General features: G+C 42.8%; 1 protein-coding gene across 1 annotated transcript in view; it reads right to left on the reverse strand.

The window, feature by feature from the left end:
• Positions 1 to 238: 238 nt before the first annotated feature.
• Positions 239 to 17,928, reverse strand: part of Dgki (diacylglycerol kinase iota) — a 499,206-nt gene continuing 481,516 nt past the window's right edge. Inside the window, 3 exon segments of the mRNA XM_045160292.1 lie at positions 239 to 6,140; positions 11,157 to 11,256; positions 12,845 to 12,881. Coding sequence (XP_045016227.1) covers positions 6,024 to 6,140; positions 11,157 to 11,256; positions 12,845 to 12,881 — 254 coding nt within the window. The 3' untranslated portion in view covers positions 239 to 6,023.

The raw sequence follows: 17,928 nt of genomic DNA on the forward strand, positions 1-17,928 counted from the left end.
TACATCTACTTGGTTCCCAGGTATCTTTCAGGTGTGTTCCCTGCTGTGGTTAGATTATGTGTACACCTAGGAATATCTAATCATAGCACTTTATATTTTATATTGGGAAGACTGGAAGATAGATTTCTAATAAGACTTGACTTAGCTAATTATAACACTTTATATTTTATATTGGGAAGACTGGAAGATAGATTTCTAATAGGACTTGACTTGAGCCTGCCTAAAATGATTTGTCGACATTCATGATGCCTCCTATTTCAAATGTTTTGCTCTTTGTGTTTCCTTCTCGCTAGCTCTTAATTCATAGTTTTTTTTAAACAAAAAATTGAAATAACTAAAGGTCTTTCTCCCCTAGATCTTAAGGTTTCTCATGTATAAAGTGATGATTTAATGTCTAAAAAATCAAGATTTTATTGAATTTAATTTAAAAAATACTGTCACTCAACAAAACCCAAATTTTAAAAGCAACTTTAAATAACAGAATCTAATTCCATCCCCTTCAGATTGTATGGCCCTAACCACAACACTCCTAAAGATGGTCACATAGCCTCTATTTAAATGTTACCCACTGGATACAGATGCCCACTGCAGGATTTGTGATTCATACCTCTTCTTGATATTTCATCAAAACCCACTACAAATTCTGCTTTTCATCTCTGGTTTTGCTCTTGAGAGCTTGACTACATGAGTCTTAGCTCCTACTTCAGTAGTGTATCTAAGATGCATTTTAAACTTTTAGTTTTCAGCGCATTTTTAAGGACATTACCAGGATCCTAAGAAAGTGAAAATAGGAGATAATGATATTTCTTCCCTAGCTAACATGTGTTTTTATAGAATTAAGACTTGCTAGCCAATGTGCAACATACACAAGGAGGCCTCAGCTGAACTTCAGAGCATGCTAGAGTTCCCTGCAGTTCCCAGGTGAAATTTCCTTTACTCAAAGTTGTCTTTTTCCCCACTTGTCTTTTGTCCCTTCAAGTTGTTTATATATTGCATTCACAGATATGCCCTTAGTAGCAGAATAAGTGATAAATATTTTAAAAGAATGTTGAAATACATGCAAATATGATTGATTAATGAACATATGATTTCATGCACCTTACTGGTTATATCTAGAGAGAGTCTGGAATCTATCCATCATGAAGACACCATATGATATTCAAGTTTCCACTGCAACATGTTCTTTAATGGTATATGGATTATTTTTTCTGGTTCCTTTTAAGGAACAGGATAATGAATCTCAGTGTCCTATAAAAAAAAATAATCCAGTGTGCAATTCCTTGCTTATTTATTTCTGCTTTTTTTTTGGTTTCTCTTTAAGTTGTGGGGAAACAGCTCTAAATCTGTAGGTGCCCCTTTATGGTATAAATAAACCATATATAATCCAGTCCTCCTGGCAAAATCAAGGGTATATGTTAGTTACATCATTTGCTATGAAAGGAACAGCTATTAATGTGATGTTAAGCATCATAGATCACTTCTCAGAAAAAGACTAATCATAGCTTTATAAGATGAGCAACGCCAATGGACAAGCACTTATCGTTTGGACACTGTGGATAGTTCTTTTGAGGGAAATTTCATTTTGATATGTTGTAATCATAACATCTGGGTAAGCTTTTCGGTAGCTGGGTGATACAATGGTAGACGGCAGTGGCAGGACTGTTGTCGTGGGCAAATTCCGGGGGAATAAGAGATGAGTGAAAATTTGGGCATAAAGAAGGGAATTTACTTTTGTTGAATGTAGAGCCAGAGCTGAGAAACATAGATTCAGAAACAGCTATTGAAATGTGGGCAGAAGCAAGTCTGTGCTAAATAAATATTACAGAGTAATCAGAACTAATTTAATAGACATTCATCTACTTTCTTTTCTTAAAATGAGTACAATTTAGTTAAGTGGAGCAATTAGCAGTCTTACTGGATGTTTACAGTGAGCCATTTTAACAAAGATCTATTTTTATTTTTAAAGAACATAATTGAATAGAATATCATGCTGTTCTCAGTGATTTAATCAGATATTCCTCCAAGAAGACAAGCTGCTCAGACCCCACACCACATCCAAGTATTTACCCCTTCCGGATAATAGCATTCCATACTTAAATATCATTAGGAAACCTACTGAGGGTTAGCTTTGTAAACAGGGTGAGCATCATAGAAAAGTAAACTCTCTTTCGTCTACTTGAGATCCAAAAATTAGCCTGGGCAAGTCTCAGGACTAAGGCTAGTTTCATGTTTCATGGAAGGCAAGATAAACAATTAGAACAAAAACCTCTTGGTCATGGATTTTTATGACAAGGATAATAAAAAAAATTGCAACTCAAGTAACAGAACTAAGCGCAGTAATGGTAGAAAAAAAATTAAATGAAAATTCTGTTGCTTTATCAACCTTTGCCTATCAGTGTTAACTATGCAGATAGAGAGATGATTAGCTTTTGTTTTCAAAGCTGAGCAATAAATAGGCGTGTTATGTTTACAGATATAAGTATACAATGAATCCATTTGTATATATAGATGTGTGGACTGGATGTTTCTGACTTACAAGCAACCATGCTTACCACTGCTAATTGGGTTTCTCTCTGGGGTCTGAGATAGGGCACCAGTGCAGAGGGATGCTATGTGGAAACTGAATTTTTCAAAAGATATGTTACTCTCATGGGTGAAAATAAAATCTAAGAAGTATTAAACAAGGAGTATAGAATTGACATGTAATAAGACAAAACTGCTGCTCATTATTTTCTAAGGCATGACGATCATGAGTAAATGCTAGCAAATAAATTTCAGAAATCCCTCAGGCCAAGGGATCATGACTAGGTCCAAATGCAAATGAGTGATGTGTGGAGTACTGCACCACCCAGACAAACCTGCCTGGGCACCATCTGAGAAGACTGGAAGCAGAGGGCATGTGAGGTGCCCCACCGGTCGCTACTAATTTCGTTGCAGCTAAATCCTGCCTCGGAACTACTTGCACTGGGCTTTGGTGCTCATCACCATAGAAGCGACCAGAAGTCTCAAGGCAAGGTATTTATTTCCTTCTTGGCTTACTAATAGTCTACTGTTTCCTGACTTGAGTCCTTGAATGTGTTCAAGCCGAGCTGCCTTGGGCTCTAGTTCGTGGAGTTTGTAATAATGCAGGGATGCAAAAATGACCACCTTTAGGGCAATAACAGCATGCTGCTTTTAAGGAACACTTCGTTTTTTTGTTTGTTTTTTGTTTTTTTTTTTAATCCATCCATCAGCCTAGTCTAAAGTAGAATCCCAGAGAATTCAGTTCGACAGCACGGGAAAGCCAGTAGGTCATCTGTTCCTCACAGCACAGTGTCGTCAGCAAACTATAAAAATGGCATTTCGATAGGTACTTATTTTATGTCCATTAAACTTTTGTGGGTTTTCAGAGCAGGACCAGACCTGATGGCTCACTAAAGGCAACGCCATATATCTAAGCTGAGATAGACACTCCCAGGCCACGGGACCTTATCTCTTTCTAAAGCTCAGGACTGTCACACACAGCAACCAATTTAAAAAAAAAAAAAATCTATAGGAGGTAGATTTAATTTGAAGCTATTAAATAAGTGGCTGTTTTGGTCATTTTTTTTTTAAAAAGGCCAAAGTCCTAGAGATATTTGCCTTTTCAAAGAGATGGATCATGTTTTGCTCCCCATCAATAATGTAGGGTCTAATGTACTTTCTCTTTGGAACAATTCCCAGATGCCCCTGGACCCTTCCAGTAGTCAGCACTTCATCTGCTTTCAGAGTTTTCTTTTTTTATATGTGTCTTCAGCTGGAGATATTTGAATTGGCCTCCAGCCATCTGTACCCTAAATTTTCTCTGGACTGATTTGAAGCATTCACAGAGAAATGTGAGATGGTGGTTGATGAAAATATATTCCTTCATCCCAGCAGTGGCCATCTGGGTAACGGACTTCGTGGCCTAATGCTTGGCTCAATCCAGGGAATGGAAGGCACCATTCAAAGCCAGGTTCCAGCACATTTTAAGGATTATATTTCTGTCATCACAGTATTTCCTTGACAGTCCCACTAACTGGAAAACTCCCAGCAGAAACCCAGTGGTTAATTTTCTTACAGCATATTTATTTTCCAGCTCCTGGAAACAATCTACTCCCAGGCCCTCCTTCCCTCACTTTTAAAATCCAAGAGAAAGCTCAATTTCTGAGACTGACGTCTGGAAACAGATTACTCATAGCCAACGCATTCTCCCACTGCTGGACACAATGCCAGCAATAATCCTGAAATGACTATGCAGACTGTGGTAATGAAATCCCCAGCCACCGAAAGGCTGCTCCAACTTAGTACAGTGCATCGTGTCCGTCCTTTCAAAATCATGACATATGACCGAAATGTAATTTAGACAAACACTGTGTTACCACTGGACCTTTAAATTGAATGCAGAGAAATGATCATTTATGGTCCCACACGGAAACAGTGAGGAAGCATTTTCCTGTGTTCAAGAGCAAAATGCAAGGAAGCTGGAAGAAAAGCCCTCAGATGCCCCCTTTGATCAGTGACTTACACCCACATCCAGTAGGTTTGGGAAAGAAAGTTCGACTTCTTCTCATGATATTTTCAGTTCCCACAGCCCCACTCAGTCGGTGGCATGACTGGATGTTTCAACCTTGGTGGCAGACAGGCATTTCTGACTCGGCTCCCACAGTGGTTTGAACTAAGAAATTTGGGACAAGAGGAAAACAATGGAGAGAAAGGAGTATGGCAGGCTATCCTACCCATGGAAAAAAAAAAATGGTTGTCAGGGAAGACTTCAGGACCTGAAGAGTAATACGTAAATATGTATCAGAAAAAGCCAGGCTTCCCGGATATCCGACAGTGGAACTTGTAAAAAAAGGCTTGGTCCTTGGGCCAAGTCTTCCTCACAGTCATGAAACTAAAACCTAGAAGAAAAAAAACACCCAAAGGGAACCCTGTCCACAGCTATAACCCAGGAGTCTACAGTTGTGAGCCTGTCCTTGTTGGAGTCTGCCATTTTGATCTGATACTTCTGAATTTTTTTTTTTTCTTTTTAAATCAAGTCAGTTAGTCTCTGCTTTCTATGATGATTCTGCAATGCCTGAAGGTAGGCTAGTTAGAGTGCTCCATTCCTGCAACCACCTTTCCCACACAGTTTCGACCTTGCCATTCAAACTGCACTGAGAATCAAGGGGCTCTGCAACCTGGCTACCCACCTCTGTTGAATCTTTTGCTCATGTCTTTTGCAGCACAAAGGAAAGTCCGCTACACGTAGGCAGTATGGAGTTGTGCAACCAGCCCAAGCCGACCCAGTTCTTCATGACTGCTTGGCTGAACAGCAGTTGCCTGGGCCAAACCCTGCATAACCTTTCTGAGGTACCTCTGAGCACAGAAGGCTCCTATACCACCTCCCGGACGCGCCAGAGACATAGCACGTAACTTGACATTACCTATGCGGCGCTTCTCAGCTCCTACGTGATGCAACGGGAGGAGGGGGTGCTTAGCGGGGGAGGGGCATGCAAAGTCACTAAGTGGTTGGTTTAGTCTTGGAAATGGAAGTGGTTTTACAGTTTTACTTCTTCAGGACATCAAAGGAATTTAAAAGACCTTCAGACAACCTTGTGGTCTTCAAAGACTGAATGTAAAGAGAACAGATAATATATTTTCTAAATTGATGAGCGATGAATGCCTAGGAAGAGAAGGAGGAGGGAGCAGTGCCATTTATACAAACATCCTTTGCATTAAAAAAAAAAATAAATTAGACAGATGAACACAAGTTCATGCTACTTGCTGGAAGCAATAAGGATCACATTTTTGTGGAAGATGTCTTCCACCAATCTCCAGGTAGCCTGCCTTCTTCTCAATGGGCTATCATGTCTTGCTGCACATCCCAGTAGCCCTTACAACCTGGTGGCCTGGTCTCAGATAGATTCTTGCAGGAGAGAGGCAGATGTGGATTCCGTCCGCTTCATCCAGGAGAGCTGCCCAGGGGCCGAGAGGGCATAGGTGATACGCTCACTCGTGTTCTCTTTGCCCATCTACCGGGGTCAAACAGCAGTTTCCAGGTCCTCATGGCCAATGATCTTATAGTTCTGACGGCTTTCTAGGTAAGCAGCCAGATCTGGGTCCCCAGCCTGCTGAGCCCTGTCTTGGGGTGTCTTTCCCTAGAGGAAACCATAAAAAAAAAAAGAAAGAAATGCAAACTGTTGGAGTGAGAATATGTATCACCACAGAATGTGGGCTAGCCAAAGCTAATTCATTAATAAGTCCCGTGTTTTATGCTTTAGAGTACACAAGACACTTTCACTTTGATTACCTTTAAAGTCAGCATTAATATTGACCATGGAAGATGGTAAGTTAAAATATTTATCACTTTTGATGAGGGAGCAGTGGCTCAGGAGACGAGTTCATAGAATCTCCCTGAGAATGTGGGGGGAGACTATGGAAAAGTGAGTTTTGGAATCCAGGCCCTTTTATAAGAGGTGAGTCAAAAACAAAAAAAACAAAAAAAAAAAAAAACAAGGAGGCAGCCACTTGGCTTTCTAACTCAGGAATCTCCTACATTGAACTCTAGACTCAGCAAACAGAAATTCAAAGGAAGATTCAATTCACAGATCATTTGTATATATGATCTTTTTTTTTTTTTTTTTTTGCTGGCTTCAAAGTCTTCATTTAAGTTCTCCTTAACTTATAACTAACTAGCTATATAAAAAAAAGAATTAATTTATGAATGCAGAGTGACAGATTAAGGAACTCTTAAGAAAGAAAAGCAGAAGAAAATAAAATCACCAGGCCATCTAGACATGGTAGTACATGCTTTTAATCCCAGCACTGTGGAGGCTGGAGGATGGCCATGAGTTTGAGGACAGCCTGGACTACAGAATGAGTTCCAGGTCACTCTGGGCTAGAATGAGGCCCTTCCTTAAAAAAACAAACAAAAATCACCAGCCCATTGCAGTAACAGTAAAAATGGCATTAGCTTTATGCTGGGTTATTACTTTTTATCTATTTTTATCTCTATAGGTAATTATATTTATGTGGAAAAAAAAACACTATACTACTTTGTGAAGCTGCTAATTCATTCAGTGACACATTCAGCACCACTACGACCACTACGTTCAGTCCAAAGGGAAGTCGTGGCCCCTATGCAAAGCAGCAGCCCTGTCCAGGTAGCAAGGCACACGAGCGTGGCAAACCTTGTCACAGCTGTGTGGACTCCATGTCAGGCGGCCTAGTGAAAGCTGCACACCTCAGCCCTCACCTACTCCAGATAGACTACCAAGTCATCTGAGACGTACTCAAAATCTCAATCTGTTAAGACTTGAGATTAAGTGAACTTCCTATAAGAATCTTTATTCAGCTTTTTAAACAACAAGGCTGCCTTTCATAGCTTCTAATAATCAGAACAGTAGGCTGAGGTAGACCTCGGAGCTCATGTTTAGTGAATGAACCCTTCTGCCAAAAAGAGAAATTGCCAGGATATTGCTTCTATCAAAAAGAACAATCCAAGTGATATTCCTTTCACAGTGATCATGTTCAGCTTCAACTTGGCATTAAGTTACAGAATAATGGGATTAAAGGATGCCTAAAAAGAAATGAAGGGGCATAGCTGTATCATTTCATGGTCAGATCTCTAGAAGATAATGGTGGATGGCATTCAATAGTAAGTGTGGTGTGTGAGTTCACCAAGTTTAAACACACTGAGAGACAAGCAGACATGCCTACGTGTGAAAAGAGATCATTCAAAGTTTGAAAGAATGTAGGTCTATGTTGTGGGGTTTCCAGTGATTTAAGCCTTTTTGTGTGTGCCTGTGTTTTTCAGTATTCTTGGTTTCCTAAGAGAGAATGCATTGTATTTATAGCCATTACAATAATAAAGCTGGGCTGGGGCAATAGCTCAATAGATAAAGTGCTTACTACACAAGAATGAGGACCAGAGCAAAGATACCCAGACCCATATAAATGCCAGGCAGGCAATGGGCCCCACCTGTAATTCCAGCATTTGGAAGGCAGAGACAGGGGATCCTTTGGGCAAACTGGCTAGCTAGATAACTAGACTGGCCAAATTCGTGAGCTCTGGGTTCAAGTGAGAGTAAGTAATGTGGAGAGTGATCGAGAAAGAAAGCCAACATCAACCTGTGACTTCCACACGAACACACACACACACGCAAATAATAACAACAATAGTAATAGTAATGCAGAAACTGACAAAGCCAGGAGTGGTGGCGTACACCTTTAATCCCAGCACTCTAGAGGCAGAGGTAGGAGGATCGCTGTGAGTTCGAGGCCATCCTGAGACTACATAGTGAATTCCAGGTCAGCCTGAGCTAGAGCGAGACCCTACCTTGAAAAAAGAGAATGATAATAATCATAAAAAAGACACTGATCGAGGAAAAAAGGGAGGGCAACCTGCTCACCAGCTAGGGTTCCTGAGTTTATTTGTCTCTCAGTTTCATGCCTCCTCTTTTTGCTGTTATTATCTGAATTGAGTGTAGGACCAACCTTTGTGTCATGCATGGGCAGCTGCCCTTGATGTGTTCTGAGCAGCTCTGGCTTGGCCAGCCCGACCCAGCGTGGCCTAGTCTAACCCTGCTACCAAATGCATACGTTTTTCCATTAAGGCAAACATGGAAGAAGGATAGCACATAGAGCAAATTATCTGCCAGTTGAAATAACATGTCGGTTGCCCAGCTAAACATGTAACCAGACATGCTCATGAGTGTTCGGTCAGCCTACAGAGGAACTGAGGCAGGTGAACAGTAAAGACGCGGGTGGGTTGGAAGGGGAACAGAGAACGCTACCTAAAGCAACTGGCCCGAGAGGAAAAGAGAGACCCACTCAGGAGAAGTGACTTCACGCTGTAGGTTGTCCTCTGAGGAGCTGCTTCACATCTGCAGCTGCTCATCACATAAATGAATCTAATGGCACTGAAGTCACTGGTGAGGGCTCTACATCACATATGTATGTGTCATGTCTGAGGTCCCTGGCTCGAAACCTGGATGTGCCACCTGCTTAAGGAAAGCCTCATCTATACATTAAAATTAAAATTCTCTGCAGCTCTTTTTAGTTAGGTGGCTTCCCTTTCCTTGCAGTCTACCCAGAGTGATATAACACTGAGTGCTAATCAGGATACTCTCAAGGACTGAGCTGTGTGTGTGTGGGTGTGTGTGCATGTGTGTGTGTGTGTGCACGCTCACATGTTTTTCTCCTACCATAGTTCCTTTCCTCCCTCCTTATTTCCCTCTCTCCCTCCTTCCCTCCCTCCCTCCCTCCCTCCCTCCCTCCCTCTCTCTCTCTCTCTCTCTCTTTCCTTGGCCAACTCTACTGACCTACAACTTCTCACCACTCCATCTGTCAATGCTTTCTTCTGGGAGTTCTCTGTGGATTGAATCGGGGCAGGATGCAGAGAGATCCAGAGACTAGCTCTCCTTAACAGATTTTTCCTGATGCTCCACCTCTGCCACTGTGCAATTTAGGATGAAGGTTAGCTTGGACATCCACTAAGACTCTCTGGTCTTACTAATCCCTTAAAATATTCATATTCTTTGAATGTGGAGATACACACACACACACATGCAAAGAATGAGGGCACATGTTGTAAATCTCATGTGGCACCAAAAGATGTTATTCAGACCACACATGAAAACCAACTTGTCACATTTCACATCTGGGGCAGCAGGATGTTCTGTTGGCAAATGAGAACAGCTGAGATCTGCTAACACAACACTGGGAAGAATGCTAAAGGAGCAAGTAGGGAGTGAAGAGAGAGGGACAGACAGACAGAGAGCGCCAAGTCAGAAAAGTGTGTGGATTCCAAGTAAGAGGACCTGGGCCCAATCTCCAGCAGCTATACAAGGCTGCAGGGCACAGTGGCCCGCTTGTAACCACAGCCCTGAGGAGGTGAAGACAGGGCGTCCTGAGGCTCACTGACCAGCGAGTCTAGCCTCCTTCACAAGTTCCAGGCCAAGGACAAACTCAGTCTCAAAAAAGGAGGATGGGGGCTGGAGAGATGGCTTAGCGGTTATCGCTTGCCTGTGAAGGACCCCAGTTCGAGGCTCGGTTCCCCAGGTCCCACGTTAGCCAGATGCACAAGGGGGCGCACGCGTCTGGAGTTCGTTTGCAGAGGCTGGAAGCCCTGGCGCGCCCATTCTCTCTCTCTCCCTCTATCTGTCTTTCTCTCTGTGTCTGTCGCTCTCAAATAAATAAATTTAAAAAAAAAAAAAAGGAGGATGGTGCCTGAAAACAACACTTGAGATTGTTCCCTGGCTTCCACATTTACACACACACACATACAAATGCATGTTTAATAAAAAAAAAGAACCCAAAAGACACATTTAACCTACTTTGGCTTTCATTTTTCACATCTATCAATGACAATAATAATTTCTGTCTTAAATTTTTTTGTTTATTTGTATTTATTTATTTGAGAGTGACAGGCAGAGACAGAAAGAGGGGGAGAGAGAGAGAGAGAAAGAGAGAGAGAGAGAATGGGTACGCCAGGGCCTCCAGCCACTGCAAACGAACTCCAGACGCGTGCGCCCCCTTGTGCATCTGGCTAACGTGGGTCCTGGGGAATCGAGCCTCGAACCAGGGTCCTTAGGCTTCACAGGCGAGCGTTTAACCGCTAAGCCTTCTCTCCAGCCCTTCTGTCTTAAATTTGAGGTCAACTTTTAGGCAACGGTATAAGGAAACAAGTGCAAAGAAACTTTAAAAAAAAATTAAGGATAACTACAGAGCTGCACAGATACACCAGGATTAAGTGTCACCATCTCAAAGCCAGGGGCCACCTTCTGGGGAGCCAGCCAGTCGGCAATCACTTCAGCACCCTTACAAAGAGATGGCTTCAGATTGCACAGGCATCCTGGGGCTTTGGGTCTCATCTGCCTACTGCTAACCCTCTGGGGTTTCAGTAGAACAACTTCAAGTCCCCAGTCCCTCTCCATCATGTGCAGCAGAGGTTTATCAAGTGCCACAAGCAAGCGCACACCCTCCCTTTGTACTTACACATTTAAACCCCACTCTCTCTAAATGAAGCACTCTATTTTTTCCTCCTTTTTCCAGTGCCCCAGGCACTTCCCCAAACACAGAAAAGATGCCTGTGCTTTGGGCAACCGGGGGAAGGCAGCAGCGCCTCTGAGCTCGCCCAGTGGGGGAATGCTTGCGTGCCCTCGTCCAGTTACCTTGGAGTCCGTCTTTCTCAGAGATGCTCCTGCATCCACCAGAAGTTGGCACACCGCCCGGTTCCGCTGGCAGGCAGCCTTGTGTAGTGCAGTCTCACCCCTAAATCAAAGATGAAATGAGAAGCCATCCATGAAAAGGTTGGGGACAGGCGTGGGGTGGGGGTGGAGGGAGCAGGAGCGGAGGGAGCTTTTCCTGTCTGGTTGCTGATGCTGAGCGGTCTTCACGCTCCTGTCCTATAGGGACTGAGGCCCAGGGGCGCTGAGCACACACTAGGGAGGTGGGTTAGGAGGTGTCAAAGTGTCTAAAAATTCCTCGAGTCACTCACCAACTAAGCTAACAGCGGACTTCCAGAACCTTTTCCTAAACTAGGCGTAGTGTTCTGCAGAAATGAACACTGTCTGATTTAGCATTCATCTCCCAGTGCCAAGGAATAGACTGTTCATGAAGGTGTGTCTGGACAATGAGACAGAGCATGGAGGGACTTCTATGGAGCCCACATGGGCCAGCCCTCCAGACACACCTCACAGCATTTAGTAGAGGCCAGCTGAGCTTTAGGCGAGTATGTCATGGGAGCCCAACTCCAAAGAACCGGGCTGACCCCATTCTGACTGCTCAGCCCAAGCCGGCTCTGTGCGAGTGTATGATGGAAGGCTGTCTCAGAGGCCTGCTGGACTCTAGCAGAATTCCCATGATGCATGAGTGGGCCAGGAGAAGGAGACACCCCCCCCCCCAATTGCTAATGGGTAGTTTAGAGAGGAGGGTATTCCCATTCGGAGGCCCTAGGTACAAAGATGCTCAATGGCAGCAGGTTTCATGAAAAGTCAAATGTTGCCCATCAGGAAGGCAAACTGAATGATGGCTTCACTGGCACCCATGCCCACGGCCTGTGCTATTTGTGCACCAGCTCTGTGGACTATGGTCACTTGTTCCGTGCCTAGTGACTCACAGCTATTCTCCCTCCCCGTGGAGTTCCAGCCTATCAATTCTTACTTCTACTCCTACCTATGTAGCTCCCGTTTTTATCCCTTTTTCTCTGTAAAATTTTCGAATGCTTCTCGTAAGGCTTTCAGAGTTAATTGTGAATGCTTCTCGTAAGGCTTTCAGAGTTAATTGTTTATTTATTTTTTCTTATTCCTGATGGTGGAACAGCAGCTATTTTGGACCAGAGGAATAAAAAAGTTGAAGACAATAGCCATCAGCGTAAGGAACAGAGCTCACACCTGTATGGGAGAGAGCTCTGGGTTCTGCAGGGGGGGGGGGGGGATGGATAACTTGTTTCATTACAGACTAACAAACAGAACTTGTGCTGCGACATATAAAGGATGCCTGAAGGTGTCAGGGCTTCATTTTCTCACCAACCCCAGGTGAGAATTAATGCACATGATATATATATATATATATATATATAAATGGACTTGTCAGCAGTCCAAGTACCAGTGTAAAAGAATCTTGCTAGTAGAAAGCGCTAAGTGATGGCTAGCATTGACTACACACACAATCATCGCTACATGTCATCAAGGATTGTGGTGTCACATTTTAGCCAGAAGATTAGCTCTTCACAATTATCAACACAGTTAAAAGTGAACTTCTAATCAGTGAAAATAAAATATGCCCTATAGAGTATATTCTTCTCACAGATATGTGAGAATAAAAATATCTAGACTATATAATGAAAATTGTCACTCACGTTTCGCTGTCTGCCATATCCAATAACTCTGAAGGTCCTAAACAAGAAATAAAAAAAAACAAAAAACAGATACTCAGCAAAAATAAGCTCCAAAACAAAGCTAATAAACTAAGGAAATCTACAGGCAGAGAATTAAGATAGTTTGGAAAAGTGACAATGAGTTATTAGACAAAATGCACCAATCTTCACCAGTCAATTCATATAGATTGGAAATGAAAAAAACAAAAATGTTACTGTTTCCGCTATGAAGAAGCCCTCCATGAAGCTGAAGAGAAGTAATTTGAATAGAACAACTGAGAATAACTAAGTAGCTAACTAGAAAGAACTGCCTGAGCAGGTTTTAAGAATTATTCTTTGGGCTGAAGAGATGGCCTAGCAGTTAAGGCACTTGCCTGCAGAGCAAACGGACCCAGATTTCATTCCCCAGTACCCACATAATCCAATTGCACATGGTGGCTCATGCAGCTGGAGTTAATTTGTGGTGGCCAGAGACTCTGGTGAATCTGTTCTCTCTATGTATCTGCCTTTCTCTCTTTCTCTTTCTCAAATAAATAAATTAAATTTTAAAAAAGAGGGTGGGGTGGTCCATAGGATAATGTGAAACGTGGAAGACACTACATTTATCTCCTAGCCCAGTCTTTATTTTTAAAAATTTTTTAATAGAATAAAAGCATATTTGAAAATTTGCCTTCAAAGACCTAGGAAAAAATGTTATGTGTACAGGTCAAATGTTTATAGATGAAACATTAAAAATAGAAATCTACTATGAGTTTAATTTTCTCAATGTTTCATTTGTTTAGTGATTTAAGTTATTCGTTCCACAAATACTGATTGGGATCTCCATCTTTTTCTTCCTTCCATAAAATGCCCCAGGATCAGATCCCATTTGGTGGTACATTGCAATAAACGCCCTGTCTAAGGGATGCTTCACTTTATACATTGACCCAGTGATGGCTCATTATTGTCAACTTGACAGGATGTTGAATTACCTATGTGGGATGACATAGATTAGATTTGCCTCTGTACTCACCTAAAAGGAATTCTATTAATTAGGTTACTTAAGGTGGGAAGACCCACATTGTCTGTGGGAGGTCCTATTCCGTGGGACTGGGATCTATGACTATATAACCAGGAGAGCTGGCTGGGCAGCAACAGTAGCTGCTCTCTGTTTCCTTGCTGCGCTGATGTGGTCAGCTGCCTCCAGCTCTTGCCATAGTAGTGCCTTCCCTCCATGATGAACTACAACCTGGAAATGAAAGCTGAATTGGAGCCTTCTCCTTCTATAAGTTGCCAATGATCAGATATTTTGTCCCACAACATGGAAGCAATACATACAGACCCCATTCTCATACTTTAGTTACTGATAAAAATCCATCACTTAATTTAGCACTATCCAAGGCAACTGGGAATTGAAGATCACACTGCTAAGCAAGGCATTACCTGCTGATTTGGTTCCCAGAGTCTAATAAACCTTTCAAAATCTGGGCCTATGCTTTACCTAACACTGTGCCTTTCTTTGCTGCCTAGTGAAGAACTTGGTACCGAGAAGATGCTTAGATGCTTGGTTGAATTTATAATTAAATATGCCCAAAAGTCTCTAAGAGGATTGTAGATACTGCACAATTTAGTCTTTAGTAATATGATCCTTGTGAATTATGATATGTATGGGTGGAGACTGTTACTGAAAATTAATTCACTATAAATTAATTAATGTGAACTGAAGAAGAGGTTACAAGATTCTAACCATTAATGTTATTGGCCAAAGAGATGAATGAGCTTCTGAGGTGTTTTGGAACCTTCACAGTCCCCTTGGTCATCCAAGAGCAAAATCTTACCATCTTACATCACCCAGTTTTCACTTCTATTCATTAGGACAAGGGGAAAATCAATCATCCCTCTACTCTCCCTCTCACTCTCTCTCTCCTCTCTCCCCTCTCTCTTTCTCTCTCCCTCTCTCTCTCTCTCTCCTGTATTCTTCTCTCCCTTTCACTCCCTCCTACTCAATGTGATTAGCTTGCAGAAACTGCTACCAAGGAAAAGAGAAAGATCCCTACATCACATCTACTGAATATTCTAAGTATTTAATAACATTCACAGCCTTTCCTTGATTTGCTGCCCAGTGTCCATCTTTCACATAAACTGAATGAGCAATTACCCACATTGCCTATATTTCTCAGGCTTCTTTAGCTCTAAGAGCCTGCTCCCTGGACCAGGGCAACTTTCCCTTTTCTAGCAATGTACCTAATCCTGGCATGTTCTCAACATGCAATATGCAACAAAGTCTTCCAGAGAGATCATCTTTGACAGAAGGGATCTTTTCTTTCCTTAATTCTCACTGTGCTTATTAAGTTCTACTCTGCACTGCAATGTTTGCTTTTCAAAAGTGTCTTGTTTCCTTGAATACATTCCTGTAGGGTTGGGCAGATGGCTCAACAGTTAAAGGCACTTGTTTCTGAAGAATGCTGGCCTGGGTTTGATTTCCCAGTACCCAGGCAAAGCCAGATGCACAAAGTGGCACATGCTCCTGGAGTTCGTTTGCAGTGGCAAGAGGCCCTGGTGTGCCTATTTTTTTTCTTCCTATTTATTCCTCTTCCTTTCTTTGTCTCTCTCACTCTCTTTCTTTCTCTCTCCTCTCTCAAATAAATAAATAATATTTTTAAAAATTAAACCACATTCCTCGAAATGGATTGAGTGTAATAACATCATGATTTCGCATTCCTCTGCATTTCATGCATGACACACTCATTCAGACTCATTACTCAGTTCTATGACACTGGCTGTGTGTGATAATATTTCTCCCTCTGCCTCTCACACAGCCACAGTTACAAAGCTAGGCAGGGGGCTGGCAATGTCGGAGGCTCTGCTGTCACCCCTTTCCTTCAACTATGTTTAAAATCCTAACTCTGCCACTCAGTAGATCCCAGACAGGTCTATTTAATCCCACAGTCCCTTGGATGTCACATATATAAAGTGGATGGATAACATTTATCTCAGAGTTGGGTGGCTTATGAATCAAAACGTGGGGTGCTTCCAACAGCTCCTGGCAACCCAGAAGCACTAGTTCAAGTTCAGAGAGGAATAACTGTCCTGTTTCCAGGTGGAGTGCAGCAAACTGATCACACTGAGCCAAAAGACTGCCCAATCAGGGAAGGAAGGTGAGGTAAGAGGGCCACTTCACGCCCACTTGTATTTGAAGCCACTTATTGACCCAAATTGAGCATCCTGAGGACCAAGCACTCCAGGCCCGTTCAATTGCTAACAGGGCAGCTCAAGAAGACCTGGGCAAGAGGCTCGTGGCACCCAATGGTACTTCTAGTGAGCTCCAGCTACCTTCAGAGAATCCTTTAAACCATCCCCTTCAAGAGGAGTCCCATGGACGCCAGCAGCCCAGCCTCGCCAGCAGCCGCGTGCTCATCCCTGTGGCTCGCTGCATGGCTATGAAGCCCACAGGGCTGGGGTGCATTTCCTCCTGTGCTCATTGTGTTTCTTGAGCTCTCTCAGAGTAGCGCCCATGCTGGTTCCACGGATCTGCTGAGTCTAAGCCCCTATGGCCAGAAGGGACCCTGAAACATTTTAATTGTGCTGTGATAGCAATACCTTGACCATCTAATGCTAGGGACAAGGAAAAGAATGGACTTTGTCCCTCAGTGTCTGACCCGAATCATTACAACTGTTACCATCTCTGAGTTATTTCCACCCTGACCGTGCCGTCTGTGACTCAGGGATGCCTGTGGTTGCGCAGGGTCCCTCACTCCCCTTCAGCACTCTGCTGCAGACAGAGCTCCTGGAACCCAACACTTTCATTCTTGGGTTTTTTGTTTGTTTGTTTGTTTGTTTTTGTTTGGTCTTTTTTTTTTTTTTTTTTTTGAGGCAAGCTGAACAGACTGGTCCTTATTTTGTTTGTTTTTGTTTTTCAAGGTATGGTCTCACTCTAGATCAGGAAGACCTGGAATTCTCTATGTAGTCTCACGCTGGTCTAGAATTCACAACTGTCCTCCTACCTCTGCCTCCAGAGTGTTGGGATTAAAGGCGTGTGCCACCATGCCCAGTTTGGCCCTTTTATTCATGAGAAAATGAGAGTGGGATTGAAAGAGACAAATAATTGGAGTGCCAGGGCTTCGAGCCACTGTAATTGAACTCCAGATGTGTGTGTGTGCCACCTTGTGCATGTGTGTGACCTTGTGCATGCATCACCTGTGTGTCTGGCTCAAGTGGGATCTGGAGAGTTGTACATGGGTCCTTAGGCTTCGCAGGCAAATCACTAAGCCATCTCTCCAGCCTGATGGTTTCATTCTTAATGAAACTTCAGCTCAGTGTTGGGGAATGACTGAAATGATCCATTCAGCATCCGCCATGACAGAGATAATCACAAGATCACAGAACATCTTCAGCACTAACTAAATGGCCAGTGAAGAAGGCTGGGAGGGAGGCGACTAGCTCACTCCGGGTGGGACAGTGAAGAGCACAGGCATGGCTTCTAACCATGCAGTGAGTCCACTTTCAAAGGATGGTGTCTGCATGATGAAGGCAAAAGAGAGAATGCCAGGCCATCAGTTTCCACCTGGCTGCGCTAGGCTGCGCTGACCTTTGGGGAGCAACGCTTCAACAATCCTGATCTGTGTAACAGCCTTCATTGTAAGATTTGGAGGTAGGTTGGCTAGATCCACAAAAAAATAGTTATCAAAGACCACAAAACTTCTCTTACTAATAAAAGATGAGAAAAAGTAAGGAGGATTAAATTTTGTCAATGTGTAACAACAACAATGTTTGGAACTTGGGGCATAGTTACATTCTCAGTGAGGCTGCCCCACCATCTCTCCCTTAAGCTATTTTAAGGCATAGTGCCGAACCATCTGTGGACAACTTACTAGGCTTTCTTGTATAAAGAGGAAACCTTTGGTCTCTGTCATTCCCACAGTATACTTCTTCTTTCTTTACAACTAGCCTACACCAAAAAGTAACAATAATATTTTATTGGAGTACTATGATTGCAAATTTCTCCATGAAAATTTCACTTTCCTTCTAGGACCATGCATTCATTGTCATCAGAGCCCCGAATAAAAACTCACATGAAAGCTACTACC

This window comes from Jaculus jaculus, chromosome 10 (assembly GCF_020740685.1).
Source record: "Jaculus jaculus isolate mJacJac1 chromosome 10, mJacJac1.mat.Y.cur, whole genome shotgun sequence".
In the NCBI taxonomy this organism is placed as follows: Eukaryota; Metazoa; Chordata; class Mammalia; order Rodentia; family Dipodidae; genus Jaculus; species Jaculus jaculus.